The sequence below is a fragment of the Labrus bergylta genome, chromosome 22, assembly GCF_963930695.1.
Source record: "Labrus bergylta chromosome 22, fLabBer1.1, whole genome shotgun sequence".
Classification (NCBI taxonomy): domain Eukaryota; kingdom Metazoa; phylum Chordata; class Actinopteri; order Labriformes; family Labridae; genus Labrus; species Labrus bergylta.
The window spans coordinates 3,008,023-3,025,261 of record NC_089216.1 but is presented as its reverse complement, the minus strand read 5'-3'; the positions used below and the strand labels follow the sequence as shown (position 1 = coordinate 3,025,261).

The 17,239-nt window shown below is 41.3% G+C and overlaps 1 protein-coding gene across 4 annotated transcripts in view; it reads left to right on the top strand.

Annotated features, from left to right (window-relative positions):
* col4a6 (collagen, type IV, alpha 6) overlaps positions 1–17,239 on the top strand; it is a 114,346-nt gene that overhangs the window by 91,445 nt on the left and 5,662 nt on the right. For 2 of the 4 annotated variants that reach the window (XM_065950431.1, XM_065950434.1), the window contains 25 exons: positions 80–133; positions 280–349; positions 465–575; positions 672–818; positions 1,284–1,337; positions 3,478–3,570; positions 4,399–4,556; positions 4,660–4,842; positions 4,974–5,157; positions 6,347–6,391; positions 9,252–9,323; positions 9,834–9,941; positions 10,152–10,370; positions 10,469–10,627; positions 12,954–13,124; positions 13,408–13,551; positions 13,894–14,016; positions 14,145–14,326; positions 14,402–14,465; positions 14,571–14,645; positions 15,080–15,187; positions 15,627–15,734; positions 15,834–15,905; positions 16,091–16,210; positions 16,297–16,413. In XM_065950431.1, coding sequence (XP_065806503.1) covers positions 80–133; positions 280–349; positions 465–575; positions 672–818; positions 1,284–1,337; positions 3,478–3,570; positions 4,399–4,556; positions 4,660–4,842; positions 4,974–5,157; positions 6,347–6,391; positions 9,252–9,323; positions 9,834–9,941; positions 10,152–10,370; positions 10,469–10,627; positions 12,954–13,124; positions 13,408–13,551; positions 13,894–14,016; positions 14,145–14,326; positions 14,402–14,465; positions 14,571–14,645; positions 15,080–15,187; positions 15,627–15,734; positions 15,834–15,905; positions 16,091–16,210; positions 16,297–16,413 — 2,941 coding nt within the window. The remainder of the gene's footprint in view (positions 1–79; positions 134–279; positions 350–464; positions 576–671; positions 819–1,283; positions 1,338–3,477; positions 3,571–4,398; positions 4,557–4,659; positions 4,843–4,973; positions 5,158–6,346; positions 6,392–9,251; positions 9,324–9,833; positions 9,942–10,151; positions 10,371–10,468; positions 10,628–12,953; positions 13,125–13,407; positions 13,552–13,893; positions 14,017–14,144; positions 14,327–14,401; positions 14,466–14,570; positions 14,646–15,079; positions 15,188–15,626; positions 15,735–15,833; positions 15,906–16,090; positions 16,211–16,296; positions 16,414–17,239) is intronic. The other 2 variants (XM_065950433.1, XM_065950432.1) reach the window with 2 other exon arrangements.

Below are 17,239 nucleotides of genomic sequence, written 5' to 3'. Positions count from 1 at the left end.
TGCCTTCCATTTGTTATTTTTCACACAAAAGTTTAAAGTGGTCATTTGCACAGTTAATTAACCTTTTTTCCTGTAACAGGGACTTGGAGGTAACCCAGGATTCCAAGGCCAACCAGGATACATAGGACCCAAGGTAAATTAGTGTTTTATTGCTACTTAGCCTTTTTTGGTGATGTTTAGAGTTTCACAGAGAAAGTCAGGTTGGTAAGCTTACAACTCCAAGCTCCATACTACATACAAAATACATGCATTAGTAACTGTATTATGTGATACTTTTAGGGTGACCAGGGAGAACAAGGACTACCCGGACCTCCTGCTTATGTTTCTGATATTGGCACCTCTGTTCAAGGTAAAGCATTAAATAAGACCAATTTGTTTGTGGATCAGCCATGGGTCAACTGTAAGTTTACTGTTTAATATGCAAGAGTTTCCTGAATGGACATTTCTTCTGTGCTTGGCTGCAGGAGAACAAGGTACTCCAGGTTACAATGGCCGCTCCGGGGCCTCTGGTGACCAGGGACCTCCAGGATTCCCAGGACCACCAGGCCAACCTGGAATTGGTGGTTTTGGATCAGGTAATATGTAGTTTGAGGAGCCAAAGTTAAATCAATAAACTTAACAAATCTCAGTCCTGAGGGATGGGTTTTTATCAATCAATGTCCTCCTCTCAGGTGCTGGAACTCCAGGTTTCCCCGGGACCCCAGGCCCAAAGGGAGAGAAAGGTGGCCCAGGTGTACCAGGCTATGGCGCAGAAGGACTCCCCGGTTCTCCAGGACTTCCAGGACCTCCTGGCCCTCCTGGACCTCAGGGTCCTACCAGTATGTTCAAATAGAATCGACTGACAAAATATATTTGGTTCCCCCTTCACAGTTGGTCATGACAAGGATCGATATGAGTTATCTGAAAGATGGAATACCAGTACGGCCTTTTGGCTGGCTGGTTCGGGACTCACAAATTATTACAGAAATTAAATGTCTTCGTAACTTGGCTCGTGAGACCTATAGAATTTAAACAGTTATTAATGTTGTACACTTATTATTTGTCTTTGAGAGAGCACTCTGAGTGTACAGAACTCATTAAAAGAGCTAAAATAATAATACTTCCTGTAACTAAAATGATGGAAAATAAGAATGTCCTATATGAAGAACCTTTTATTCTCATGAAGCTGCACTTGGCATTAAGGAGTTTGCAATTGTAAAATGGATTTTTTTAAATAGTCTTATAAGCTAGTTTAGCATACAGAGCTAAAAAACAAGTGGTTGACTGATTTAACTGTCTCCAAGGCCTTGCTGTTGGTCCATGCATCGTCTATCCAGAGGTGTCCCCCAGGCCCAAAGGCAGGTATTCTAAAGGCAGCCATATTGCTATGATTGCCATGGCAATATTCAGCCTGCCAACCAATAAAATTCAGCAAACAAAACTTTCAGCAGGCAATATACTACTGCCAAAATGCTTTCATAAACGCTATGGAGGGTGTGGTGGTAAGTATAGCTGAGAAGAACTTTTACAGGCTTCAGACTTGAATAGGAGGCTCTCTCTACTCCAAGCTGCTTTTCTCATCTTTGGCCACAAGGTGTCGCCTGCTAATTCACTGATTTTACATGGACGTAATGCATGGCAGCAGGGATTTTTTTTATGTACTTCGAGGTGCACTTACATGTTAACAAAGAAAACAAAAAAGAGACACACACTGAAAGAAACTATAATCATTTTCTTGTTTTTGCTTGTTGCAATTGAAACTTTTCAGTAACTTATTACTTGACCTTTACCTAAGATTCTCTTCACGCTAAAGGTTAAGAATAAACTTCCACATTGACTGCATTCAAAATAATAATATGAATGTCTCTTGTTAGCATTTGTTTCCTTTGTTCATGTATATGCCAAAACTAGAAAACCTATGCATGCTGCTTGGCCAAGTAGATTATAGCCATTATTGTCCATGTAAAATCACTGAAGTGCAATACTGTTTTATATTCTTATAAAATATAAACAAGTTTATGCTTTTACCCAAGTAAGCATCTGTCATCTTGCAAAAGCAGCTGAACTCTTTCATATTACAAGCTGACCGAAGGGACTAATCCTGATATTACACCATGAAGCTGCACTGTGCTGCTTATATAAATATTTGTGTTTAAGAGCATGTTATTGTAAAAAATGAAATAAAAAAGTCTAAGGATCTTTAAAGATATCCATCAAGTGTTTTCGGATCAAAGTGCTTGGAGAGGAACTAAATGCCATCAAGGGCTTTTTTGCCCAGATTTGAAGTTTCAATTCTCCGAGCATGAGAGTGACATCAGAGGAAAATGCTTACCACATACAACAACAAGTTCGAGGTCTACAGTATGTGGTCTTAACTTACTGATTCTTGTGTGTTGTGAGCTTTTTGGATAAGGGGGAGAGCGAAAGGAGACATGACAATAAGGACTTCAACGTTGGTCCTTTTGTTCATTTTGGTCAATATTTAAAGCTAACAGTATGAGCTGATACCAAAGCCTTTATTAAACATGGACGTTGTCTCAGTGACATAACCCATTCGGAAGCCCAACGATGATGGTCCCCATATTAAACAGTCTCGATTTCAATCAATCTCTTTCAGTAAAATTAACATTTTATTATGGGACCTAACAGGGGTTCCTTGGATTTGGTAGCTAAGATAGATAAGATTTACTTTTATTAATCCCCGCAAGAGTTTTTACACTCTATAGGTCATGCAACACACACGTAGGCTGAAATATACACACACATGCACAAACAGGATCCTATGGACATGCACTAATGGAGAGATGTCAGAGTGACGGAGCTGCCCACAGTGGGCACTCCTGAGCTGGTTGTGGGGAGGGGGTTTGGTGCCTTGCTCAAGGGCACCTCGGCAGTGCTCAGGAAGTGACCTGGCACCTCTCCAGCTACCAGACCAACTTCCATATTTGGTCCACACCGGGACTTGAACCGGTGACCCTCCCGTTCCCAATCCAGGTTCCTAAAGACTGAGCTACTGCCACCCACTGCCTAGCCTTACATAGATACTTGAGGAACTTTATTAGTTTGCACTTCTGCATAAGCTTAATTTTTTTAAACCTGGGGTTGGTGTTTAGTTCCTTCACTGCTTTCAGAAGGGTTCTTGACCAATCACAGTACAATATCTCTCTCAATCTTTATTTCGTGTTGGGGTGAACCAACTCTGAAGTATGGGCAAAAGAAAGTCCCTCTAACAGCATTCCAAGAACTACATTTTTTCCAGGTGTAACAGCACAAACACAAATCAAGGAGTATGTCCTCTGTTCATATTACATTGGAAAAAGTTCCCTTGGTCCGAAAATGCCTGTTGGTTTTACATCTAACAGTAGGTAGTACAACTGGACTTACGTTGATACAGTGTGGGATCTTAAAAGATCCTGGATACTTTGTGGGTAATTTATGATTTTAAGTCAATAAATGATCTAACTTTGTCTCTGGTATTTTTTGTGTGTGTGCTTGCAGGTTCTCCCGGTGGTCCCATTAGTTACAATGGAGAGCCTGGGAGACCTGGCCCCAGAGGAGAGTCGGGTAACACAGGATACAAAGGCTACAGAGGTAAACTTACACAACCATGAATAAATATCATGGTTCTCAGACAAAAGCGGTGTCACAACAAGAACTTTTTCAATAAAGTTTATTTTCCAATACTGTTTCCCTGCAAGATGGCACCAACAGCACTATCCATCGCAATATAGTGTTGCAGGGTTGACTAATTTTTGTGGTCCAAAAAGGGAGAACGCATTGCCCTAGTTCCCTAGACAAAAAGCCAATGGTATTTAACCATTGGTGAATCACTGCAAATGATTAGCATACAAAAGTCATCATACTTTTGAGAAGGCTCTCAGGCATCCTGGTCATCGTAATTAATAGCTTGATTTGAAAGGCAACTGGACTAAGTTGAAGTTAGTGACCACCTATTCGACTACGCAACCATTTGCATACTACTGACGCTAATATTTGTAGTTCCTTCCACCAGTTCACCAAGAACTTTAGGAACTTCATCTTGGTCCAGTTGCCTTTCAGATCAAGCATTGAATTATGGCACCTTGATAGCATTTTATTCTGCAAGACCACCTTGACAAAGTAGGTTTAAGTTCATGTTTTTTTAAGCTAAAATGCAATCCTAACAAGAGCTAAGGCTATGTATCAAATATGCTGTGGTATCGTGGTCATGTTAATGTTAAATGTGTCATGTTCATGTTACAATTGACTTCAAGACTTATGACCTAGAATTACAAATAAAAATGCCATAAATGCATGATGTTAAATCCTGACCATTACTGAATAATACAATTTTGTCCTGATTTATGATCTCCTTCTTCACTTTTTTCAATCCTACCCCTTTCCACTCTCTGCCTTCTTTGTTGTACCCTGCCCCTCCAGGTGACCCTGGCGACTGTGCCTGCCTAGGTGGAGGCACCTCTGGGTTACCTGGGTTGCCTGGATCCCCAGGAATTAACGGCAGTCCTGGGTTTCCTGGTCGAAAGGGTGAATATGGTGACCCTGGCTCTCCTGGCTTTGGTGGCGTTCAAGGACCTCCAGTAAGAATTTTTTTTGACTTTACTGTTTGGATTATGATCTTGTTGAGGGCTTTCTTCTTCTCCAAGATTTTCGTAAAAATCCATCATTCCTGTCCTACCACAGGGTCGTGCTGGTGAAAGGGGATACTTTGGACGTAAGGGAGAGAAGGGGACATCTTTCTACCCCGACCTCGGTTTGGGGATAAAGGGAGAGCTCGGAGTTCCTGGACCCAGAGGACCTACAGGTGAAACTGGAAAACCCGGAAGAGATGGACTTCCTGGTTTTCCTGGATCCCCTGGAACCCCAGTGAGTTCCAAGACCTACCATAATTTTATATATCAAAGGTTTTCATTTGCTCGTTTTAAGAAGTCCATTATAGAAGGTGTACCAATACAGATTTTGAAGCATTTCCTTCTTTCTTCTCTTCTTGTCTCAAGGGTGATGCTGGCTTTGGAACAGTTGGAGAGAAAGGTTTCCCAGGATACCCAGGCGCCAAGGGTCTTCCTGGTGGTCCCGGTGAGCCTGGTGTTGGCTACATTGGAACACCAGGCTTCCGTGGAGCTGATGGAGATCCTGGTATACCTGGGTTACCAGGACAACCAGGTTTACCTGGACCAAGAGGTAAGTGATGACGGGAGGAAATAACGGGAGCGAAAGAAGTTGAAAGACAGTGTTTGGTGTGTTTGTGTGTTGGTGCTTGATTTTGGGAGAGAGAATAAGCAAGAGGTGTATGTTTGTGGATGTCATACTTTATTTTCCCCCACAGGGTGAAACCACATTGAAACATCCACCCCATCCAATCACTTTCTGTCCACTTTGTACTGTAGTTACCATAACAACCTCATCATAACACCCTCAACCATCTGCGGACACTCTTAGGGAACAAACAGCTCCTGGTCTACGTGCCTGCGCTCAAGAAGCCAAACTTTTCCGGAGCTGAAGGGATGAAATGTCTCTTGTTAGGTTTCGCTTCCTGCCCTTCATGCCTCAGCTGCAGCAGCATACTGTTAACTACAAGATTAATGGTCTCCATTAATGTGCTTATACACTTCCTCTGCAGCCAATAATCTATAATCCATAAACTGCTTTTATTAGATGATTGCCGCACAATGATGACATTTTAATGCTGATTCTGCAACAGCAACTGTGCTTCTTTAGTCTCAGAGATAGGGGTTTGATTTGTTCAGTCAAAATTATAATTTTCAAATCAGGATTTTTCAACTTTTTCTTCTCTGTTCTATTTGATATTTGTGCTGTCAATATGCTTACCATCAGATAGTTTCTGCCTTTTTCTCTGAGACTAAATGACACAAAGTCCAGCTGGCCACCCATCTTCAGTATGAATGTGTGCTCTTAAACCATGATGCTAATGCTAAACAAATGATCATTTTGCTCTAATTTTGAAGGTTATTGTCACTCAGATGAGCAGAGAGAAATGAGACTGGATTCGACTTTCAGCCTTAGTTGTACAGCGTTTTGTTACATCTCATCTCCTCTCTCTCCTCATTGAGTGAGATAACCTTATGTTAAGCAATATTTCGGTGACGCAAGCATTTTAATGTGCTTTTGCCTTAACTGAATGAGCCTTGATTTAATTGAATGGAACTGATTGCTGATTTGTTTGATGTTAAAATATTTGAATCGCTTTATTGGCGCATGTAAATGACCCTGACTGGCTTTGTATGCTGCCATCTTCTACCTCTCTCTCTCTCCATCTCTCCATCTCTCTCTCTCTTTCTAGCTCTACTCTCTCTTACTCCATCCATCTCTCCATCTCTATAATCTTCCTTGTGCATGTGTATCTGTCCAGGTGAAACCGGCTGTGGAGGGGTTAATGACGCCAGAGAGGGAACGGGTGGGTAACTAACTTTTTTATCCACCAGCCAGAGTAACAAGCCTGGGACAGAATATGTAGTTTTAGTTTAAGGCAGTGTAGCCACTGGTGGATCAATGGAATATACCCCTCAAGCTAACCCAAACGAAAATTTATGGGAAAGTTTACCAACTAGAGGCTAGATTTGTTTATGTTCCTATTTGGACAAAGTTAATCTAACTAACAGGAACTGACCTAAGGGACAGCATTAGGTAGAAATAAACATGGTAGTAGTAACTTGGGGTTTATCCAGCTTTATCCAGTTAATAAAGTTTTAAAACATACTTTCTAGTTCTACATATGTGTTCACATTGCAAACAACTTGATTGACAGGTCATTACTTGACTACAAGCTGCAATATGATTAAATCAACAACAAACCTGGTTCCATTTTTTGGGATCTGGGCACTTTTTATGTAGCCTATTTTAAGTAGGGTTGATTCTATGACATGTTTTCCTCTGGGTTTTCAAACCACCTCATCTTACTTGTCTAAGCTGGGCCCACATAGGCTTTACGCAAGTTAGGTGGGCTTCAAGTTGACATAATGTCAGGGTTGTCTTTAAAGTTGGTCGAATACCAGCCAACCATGACCAACAGTGACCATGGTGGGCCATTCAGAAAAATATATAGAAACTAGAAGACAAGATGAACATAGAATACACAAGTGGTTCAGGGTTGGCTAAATTCATAATTAAGGCTAGAGTCTGTATTGACTTATCAATGGCCCTCCTTTTCCCATTTTGGCTAAACCAACTTGTTGCTCTATGGAACTGAGGACTAGATTGGTTGGTCTCCAGTTGGGTATCCCAAATTGGTTCAACATATCAACCAAGGGGCTTCCCACTTTGGCCCAACTTGGACTTGTTGGTCCACTCTTTATGAAACTTGGTCAAAGGGGCCATGATTGGCTAAGGAAGAACCCTTAATATTTCTGGTAGATCTGGATCCAAAACATAAGCAAGAAATTGATAGCTTATCTTCCTCATGCTGGAAAGCATACAGCAACTAAACATACAATAAGCACAACATGTCAGGCATCATTGTAGAAACAAATGCAGCACGTGGTCAGTGCTTGGAGTTTTTAAACTGGACTATTAGCCCTGCGAAGGTCTATGCTTTTTTAATGCAGTTTAAGTAGCTCCTTTGTTTGCAGTGTGAACACATGGTTAAGTTTACTCAAAGAAAGGTCTCAGGTGACCTAGAAAGAAAGAGCTGTGTTTGGTTTCTGTGGACTAATAGTAAAAGTGAAATTTGAAACCCATTATTTCTGAGATATGTAGTCTTTAGCAATCTGAAAACTTGCTGTGAATCATTTGTTCATGATGTAGCCGATGGAAGCCTCTTGCTCCCTGCGTCTAAGGGATTCCACTCTGGCAGAGTCAGTCGATGATTTACAGTCGAGTTTCAGGGACACCATCGTGGACATTAATTTACCCTGTTATTGGACAGCCACAACTCATCTCTTCCGCCAATCAAAGCTGCTGAAACCTGGCGCATGTTTTCAAGCCCTGCCTCTGCTAAGTGCTTTTAACCAATAAGGGTTGGGGTGGGGGAGGGGCCAAAGGTAAAAGTATAACTTATCCCAAACAAAACTCAATTGACAACTTTTTATTTTTCTAATATTTTGGTCAATTTAATATTCTATTACTTTTTGGAACTGCCATTGATTGTGATGAATTTGCTACTAACAACATTCAATCTACAACACAATAATCATCATGATTAAACATAAATTAACCAATGTGCAAGCATTTTATTTGAAAGTATTAAAAGCATGAATGGATGCAACAGACAATCAAAAGTTGTGAAAGATATTCATGAACTTTTTTACTGGCTGATGGTTGGAATTGATGATATGAGATAAAGAAATATACATATTTTATTTTATATTTCCATGATTGATGAACTTTTTTGAGACAGTAAGTGGTGTTTTGCTCACTTAAAATAAGTTAGCATGTTATATGTGCAGTTCAGACCTGGACCAAATACCATTCTTTAAACACCATGAACCCACGTTTAAATGCTCAATCACTGATGGTTATGTTTTACCTTTTATTGACAGCTCCAATAAGTATTTGTTCAGTGCTGCAAAATGTAAGCCTGACATTGCCAGATAATTGAGTAAATGCAAATTGATCTTGAACCTTACAACACTAACCGGGACCAAGACATACCCGAGACTGGAGTGCTCCGAGACCAAGACAAGGCCGAGACATTTAGGGATCGAGATCAAGACAAGACCCAGAACATAAATTTAATCTAAATCCTAACCCGAGCCAATCAGTGGGGGTCCAAAATCCAAAGTCCGCCCAGTCAGTGACCAAGACAAGACCAAGTAAAAACGCTCGATTCAAAGACTACACCCAAAAAGTGGTCTTGAGCCAATTTTGAGAACAAGACCGATTTCTAGTACTATAACACTAGCTTCTAGTTTAACACACCAACCAATACCATTGGTATTTTATGAGAACTTATTGTTTGTGCAGATGTCTTATTCTATTTTTATTTTTAAAAAGTTGGGATTGGCCTTTCCTGAATGGTCAGGTAAAAATCTCTCTGAACGGAGGTGGACTAGGGATTATTATAAGAAAGCAGATGTGTTTAGTTCTAGGACTAACAAAACTTGATTGAGTATAACAAAAGTTGGAGACATTCAAACGTTTGTAAATGGTATTTTGACCAGGTCTGGTAGGATTTTGCAAGATAAGTTTTTAGTTTTTAGCTTTTACCTTAATAACAGGAAAAGAGTAGTAAATGGGTTTTTATTGTGTGAACAAGTATTCACAGTTTGTAAGTATCTTGAGATAAGTGTGATTCCTAACCTGTTTATGACTGCTACTAGGCCAAGTGCTGCCTTGCTCTATTCCTGGTGAGGATGGAGACCCCGGTTACCCTGGTATCCCAGGACGACCAGGTACAATTCTTTTTCTTTTCTTTTTTCTTCCATTTTTACACCTTAGTAAATATGACGTATCATTGATTTCTGGCTGTTGTTTAGGGGAAGAAGTGTTTAACTTGATTAAACTAAGTAAATAAAAAAAGACAACACTAATAAGAGATCGATTTCAATGTCAGCCAAAACAAAATTTCTTGTAGCTGTTTTATAAGGTGTAAGGTTCAGACTAAAATATTGCTTTCTAGTGATAACATTTGGTTTTCTAGACATGCTTTTTCCTCGGTCTGTTCATGCAAACAGCACAATACTTATTCGTATTAAGCACTTTGTATTGCCTTGTTGCTGAAATGTGCCATATAAATAAACTTGCCTTGCCTTGCCATTTGTTCAGATCATATTGGAAACATAAAGAATTTCACCAGAGGAAATCTTCTACCTCATATGAAATGAGACAACTCACTACTACCATTTAGTCTCCTTTAAATGCCTGTTTATCATTTTGAAGTTATGTTTGTATGCGTCTGTCAGGTCCGAAAGGGCAGCCAGGTTTCCCAGGAGGCACTGGACGTCCAGGGTTTGACGGCCCCAAAGGAGATAGAGGAGACCCTGGTTTTGGTGGCCAACCTGGACCTCAAGGTAACTTCCATTGTAGCCTGTCACAGTTCTCCATGTGGTGAAAGGTTATCTTAAAATTAAGCCATGACAACAAAGTATGCAACACTTGGCATCCAAGAAAAGATTTCTTCAAGGGGACAATAAAGTGTATCGTAGTGAGTATCGTAGCATGTATTGTATCGTAACTTATCGTGAAGTATCGTAACGTAACATTTATGTTTCTCAACGCAGGTTTTCCGGGACCCAGAGGGGATTCTGGACTTCCAGGTGCACCAGGAGAATCTTTTGACGGAGGCCGGGCGAAGGATGGAGTTCCAGGGCGTCCTGGAGCCAAGGGTCAGCCTGGAGAAGTGTTAGGAGCCACACCTGGAGCTCCAGGACGGGATGGTTTGCCTGGAATACCAGGAGACAAGGGCCAGCCGGGGACCCCTGGAGGACCTGGATTTCCTGGTGAGACAGAGTGACTCATAGGGCTAGTATAAGTGCTTGTTTACAGTAAGTAAAAACAGTATCAGTAAAATCTGTAATTATCTTTCTTCTTCTTTCAGGTAGTGATGGCCGCTCTGGTGTTCCTGGACGGAAGGGAGAGCGCGGTGTTGACGGCCTTTCTGGTATCCCAGGCCCTCCAGGACCCCCAGGCGAGCCGACCGGGGGTATTACAGGTCGGCCCGGAGCTCCTGGAAACCAAGGACTGAGCGGACCACCAGGTGAGGAAAAGATATCCAGGAGCAACCCTGTCCTCATATCACTACATGTCTAACCAAACCTCAGTTTAATTTAGTTGGAATTAAAAAAATGACGATTCTGTGTAAATTATTTGAGATTTTCTACAGAAGAAGATTTATCACATAGTTTTATGCAAGTGTCACTTCTTATCCCTTCACTTTAACCCTTGTTGGGTCTTTCCTTTTCTTTTATTCACTGTATTTCCTCCATAATCCTCAATTTACCAATCAGTCATGACAGTTGCCTGTTTTGTTCTTGTGTTTATTGAAACTCTGCATCACCCAAAGGAATGTCTTCTTCTCCTGTTTTCTTTGTCCTGTTCTCCTTCCTCCTTTCCTCCCTCCTTCCTACACACCACCACCATTATCTCCATCCATCCTCTCATCTCTCCATCCTTTTCTTGGTGTTGGGTCATTCGTTATAGGCTGCCAAGGTGAGACAGACTCTTACCCCAATCCGTCCATCCATCCATCTTTGCTTCCATCCCTTCATCCTCCAGCTATTCATGCATCAGACCAAACGCTTTATCTGCAACATGTGCCTGCACTCCTTCTTTTTTCATCTTTATAGCAACAAAATGTCCATCCCCATGACAATAATGCTGCATCCAATTAAGGTTTTTCAAATGATATGTCCCCACAGCCCTGATACACATGGACCTACCAATGAGCTAGCAAAAACAATAAGATAAAGAATTAAAGAAATGAATACAACTCACCAGATTAAGAATTTCCTGTGTAGATCTGGGTGTAGACAGAGCAATGAGGGAATGGTACTTTCAAAATCATGCTAGTTTTCTAAAATGACCAAGCCTTCCTTAAACGGTCAGAGCCATGGGTTAAGATGGACATTTAAGCTATGAGAGATTCAGAAATAAAAGTTCTCCTGAAAAAAAAAGTGTCTACTGATGTTTTCTTTGTTGTTTTTGCAGCCAGTACTAACGTCATAGTTCGAGCTCATCTTGAAGTGTAGTCTGTACTAGATGAGTTGTTTTTTTTGTTTTTTTTTGCAATTAACTTTAGTATGCTTCTTGTGACAGCTTCATTTTTGGGTGCTGTGTCGGTGAAAGTAGATGCGTTTTTATACACTCTTAAAAAGCACCTGAACATTTTCAACTCATCTCTGCATCATCCTGCATTCATAACAATTCAGAGTGGTTCAGATTTGGCTGCGTGGATGTGTTGAAAAGAGGTTGTCTTTTTAAGAACGTAAACAGTAGTGTAGTATGCTAATACAAACTTAAAGCTAATTCAGTCTGGAATTGCACTTCAGTTTTTCTTTTATTAAAATAAGTAATAAAGATAACTACAATAAATCCAATAGCTATTACAACCTAAATACATACCTCATTATATGTATCTGAAATTAGCCACGTTAAAATAATAAGTTGTCTTTGCTTATATTCCTAAACTAAGTGCAATTTCAGCTCAAACAAAGCATTGAAACAATGGAATGGAAGATTATTTTGTTAACATTGATGCGCAGTTGTTGTCGTTGTGTTTTTGACAAATTGTGTGAGTGTGCTTAACCATGATAAAGGTTCAATTAAATTGCTTTTTTAACATTAAAGGTCACATATTATTCTCCTTTTCAACCAGTTAAAATAAGTCTCTGAGCTCCCCAAAACATATCTTTAAAGTTTCTTGTTCTAAGTCCACTCTGATCTTGTATTTGATCATGCCTATAAACCCCTCTATTTCAGCCCTGCTCAGAACAGGCTGTTTCTGTGTCTGTACCTTTAAATATGTAAATGAGCTGTGTCTGACCACACCCCCTCTCTTGAAGGGCTTGGGTGGCTCGGGCTTTCTCGCTCCATGTCCTATTGTTTACAATGAGAAGGCAGACTCAGAGGGCAGAACAAACACCTTGCTGTGGGAGTGTCACCCACCTGGGGGAGGGGTTGCTGCCCTTTGTGACATCACAAAAAATCTCCAAACAGTCTGTTTGAGCACACATTTTCTGAAAAGTGGAGCAGGCAAAAGACGGAGAGGATGGACTTTTCTCATAATTGGGGGGTTTGAAGACAGACTAGGGACACATGTTAGTGGTAGAAAACCATGGTAACCAAGTGTATTTTGCATAATATGTGACCTTTAACAAATAAACCTTTTGAGTTAGAGTTAAGTTGATATATTTTAAAAAGGTAAGTATGTCATGTTTTTGTTAATGAATGATATCATATGTTTGGAATGATACAGTTTTTTATATTTTTGTCTGTATTTCCACTGACAGTGTATATTATATCTGACTAAATGTCTGTCTGTCTTCTTCTGCCTGTTTCGACATCCATCATCCGTCCACCTCCAGGTTTCCCTGGCCGCAAGGGAGATAGAGGAGATCCAGGTTTCCCAGGACCTGCAGGAATGAAGGGAACCCCAGGACTGCCTGGTACCTCTGGAACTCCAGGGCCAAGAGGACCCCCTGGACCACCTGGACCAGGAACCAGAGATGGAATCCCTGGTGCACCAGGATTTAAGGGTAGGTTGGATGTTTTATAAGTCCTTCAGGTTCAGGTTCAGATTCATGTTACTTTATTGGTACCCGTAGGTAAGTTAGGTTGCAGGAAGAGTCACATATACTTAATAAGACACAGAAAATCCATAAAACATACAAAGTGCAAATGCATGGTACGTGGGTAAAAGTGCCAAAGTACATTAAGTGCGCAGATTCCAATCATACAATTTTAAGGACAAGTTGATCTGTAAAAGTTACAGAGCAATCACAACAACATTTTGATTCTATGTGGCTAATCTTTACACAGGTGAGAGAGGTTTCCCAGGATTGATGGGCTTCCCTGGACTACCTGGTCGCCCTGGATCTCCAGGGTTTCCGGGACAAAAAGGACTGAATGGAGGGCCTGGAAGAGACGGTTACCCCGGTGGCCCAGGATTCCCTGGACTGAAAGGTAAAAGAAAGAGCACAATGACAGCTAAGATAATTCAAAATTCCTGTACAACATTCAACAATGACAATAACTTTAAAATAATTTCTTCATAATGTACTAAAACTATGATCAGCTTGCAGTTATTGGTGATCAATGAGTCCTTGTAATAGACTGTACGTAACGTGGACGTAGCCTTCGTGACATAACCCATTGGTTTCTGAAGCAGAGTTTTGAAGCCCAACATTGGCGGCCCTGATATTCATAGCTCTCAGTCAAGTTACTGGCACGAAGGCACAATGTTGAGTAGAGTTCTCTTCGGTTTGAGAGTCACACTAACATCCCTTTGTTTTTATCTTGTGTAAGGTGACAGAGGATATCCTGGTCCCGCTGGTCCGCCCGCACCTGTTTATAGATCAGAGTTTGTTGAGAGAGGAGAAGTTGGAACCCCCGGTTCCAACGGTCTTCCTGGCTTCCCTGGACCCAGAGGTGACACCACTTTCTGTGTCTGTTTTATGATTGACAGTTGTGAAACAGACTGTATGTTTTCTGATGAGCTTATGAGGATTGTTCCTCTATGTTGCACCTCTAACACCCAACTCTGGGTCTGCTTTCAGGTGACAAAGGTCTGCCAGGTCTGCCTGGTCGTCAGGGTCTGCCTGGACTTCCTGGTTACGCTGAGCAGAGTAAAGGACAGCCTGGAGATCGTGGATTTCCTGGGAGACCTGGAGGCCCAGGCTTCCCTGGACCAAAGGGAGAAGCTGGAATCAATGGATTCCCGGGCATGTCTGGACCAAGGGTAAAAAAAGTTACTAAACTTATAATGTTCAGAAAGTTCAGACAGTGAGATTAATGTTCTGGTGGCATCTTTTAGGGTGATGATGGTGGACTTGGTCTTCCTGGAAACCCTGGAGAATCGGGTCGTCCTGGCACTAAAGGTGAGTGTAAATATCAGGCCACACAAGCCAAAACAATCATCGCAACCAATCTATTTACTCGACCCAATGCCTTGGAACTGTTAACTAACATGGTTTGTCCCCCAGGTCTACCTGGAGATAGTTATGGTTATCCTGGAGGTCCCGGTGCCAAAGGCCAGCCAGGAGATCCAGGATTCCCAGGTAAGACTTACAGTAAAAAGACCAACCACCCATTTTGATGCTGCCCAAAAAAAGCCTAGGAATGACTTTTCTGTTGAATCTCTGTTGACCTTCCATGTCTTTTAGTCTTGTGTTTCTTCATGTGAACCCTTACTGGATAAAAATGTGTCCCTAGAAAGACGAGAAATATGACCATAACATCTAAAATATGATTGTTTTTCCTCTGGAGTGACCAAAGGTAGCTTCTTGTTACTGCTCTACCAGCAGAGAAGGTGTTAAAACCAGCCTTGCTAGAAGTCATTTCCAATTGTTTTAAGCAAACTTGAAGAATTTATAATCATGCTTCTTTAAGAAAAGGTTAAGCATTTGACTTCATTTTCTCCACTTTCTAAGACTTTGTGAAAGAGGAGACATCTTGAAAAAGTCGCCTCATGAACCTGATTGTTTCTCCTTAGGCGGTCGTGGCAATGATGGCGCTCCTGGTGACAATGGTTTTCCTGGAAATCCAGGTTACTCTGGACAGAAGGGAGCTCCTGGTGAAGGAGGACGGCCTGGAATAATGGGTGAGAGGACCAGATACTATGACGAACTATTAAGAATTATAACAAAAAACTCAAGTGACCATTTCTTTGAAATAAACGCAAGATACTTGTGAGTAATGAAAGGTTAAGAGCTTGACCTCAATGACCACCACAACCCAAACAGCATTTCCACCTTCAATGGACCCTGTCTCAATTAATGCCAGCTCCAGGTACAAGGCTGCCCTGCCCTACCAATGGCCACAACAACCACGACGTGAAGCTAGATGGGCAGCAAGAGCTCACCATTGTTTAGTCTAGTTAGGACCAAGACACTTCAGGAACGCTTGACAATGAGCTCTAGCTTCCCAGAACCAAACCTCTATATGCTAGCTCCCATCGGCCGTCATGCCCACATGCAGAACGCTTTTTGTGCTTTCCTAACCTCAATCATAGACTCATCATTACATATCTGCCACCGCAGGCTCTCCTGGATTCCCCGGGCAAAAGGGCCTGCCCGGTTACCCAGGCAGAAGGGGAGAAGATGGGATTCCTGGGGGTCCCGGGGGTTCTGGAGGTCCTGGAGCCAAAGGTAATCTCTCAGTAATTGCAATTGACTTATAACAATTAACTCAACAGGAACTAATAACAGGCTGCAGACAAACCCACACACTCTGTTGTGTTCTTTCAGGTTTGCCTGGATCCTCTGGGTTGGATGGACTTAATGGACTTGGTGGACCTAAAGGCCTTCCTGGAACCCCAGGCAAGGACCATTATTAATCACATTTCCTTTTTACATATGCCTACTTTAAAGGTTCTTCTTGGCAAGCAGCTTGAAAGAGCCATGACATGTTTTCTCTGCAATTTTTTGAATCTGGATATCTTTCCTGCTGCGGGTTAAAAATGTGAAAGATAAGCTTCTGTTGAATGTTTTGTATCGTTGTCCAGGTGTGAGTGCAGGAGGTCGCCCGGGTGCTCCTGGTATTCCAGGCCAAAAGGGAGAGAGAGGTGTTTCCTACCCAGGAGTTCCAGGCTACCCAGGACCAAAAGGAGAAAGAGGAGATTCAGGTGAGATAGACTTTAAGGAAGTCGCAAATGTTGGTTGGATTCAAATAATATTATCTTACAATAATGACTTTGTTTTTTTCTGTCAGGTGGATCTGGACTCCCAGGGTTCCCTGGTCGACCCGGACCTCCTGGTTCAACTGTGGGGTCTGATATTCCTGGACCTTTGGGAGACCCTGGCCTTCCTGGACTCGATGGAGAGTATGGTAAATACATTTCCCTATCCAATTACCTCTCCTCCTCTTAACATGTCTTCATCCTTCACTTATCTTTATATTTTCCTTCCATTTTCTCTCCTTCTGTGACACTGTCTCCTTTACTCAATCCATTTCCTGTATCTTCTATTTTCTTTAACCAATACCTCCACTCTTTCCTTTCACAAACTCAATTTATTTCCTTTCCTTTTCTTTCCTTTCCTTTCCTTTCCTTTCCTTTCCTTTCCTTTCTTTTCTTTTCTTTTCTGTTCCTTTTGTTTCTTTTCTCAGTCCACTTTGCTTTAGTATAAATTAGGGCCCAACCGATATGAGATTTTTGGCGCCAATATCAATATTGGGAAGAGAAAAAAATACCTGATATTTGGGCCGATTTCCTTATTTCTTTCACATTTTTTGCCTTAATCCCCCAAATGCGGTCATCAAACACTTGTGGAAAAGATGAACAAACAGTATAACATAGAAAAGATGGTTACTTAACTGTAGTAAGTAACTGCACATGCGTCACCGCTTGTCACTGGAGGGTGATAATGCTTGTAATAATCCATAAAGCACACTCTGCTGGTGATTGCTAGAAAGAGTGATGCTTGTGAAATGTAATGATACTCAATTGAAATCATATCTGAGTGGTAAATAAATCGAGTTTTATCGGAGAATAAGTGTAATAAAATTAGCGGATACTAATAGCCATTGAATATGCCATTATCGGACAATATTATTGGCTGGCCGATTAATCTGTCAGGCTCTAGTTTATATAGTTTTGTTATAGTCTTTCTTCCAACCCATTTCCATTCTGGTTCTTATCCTTGCATTTCTCCAG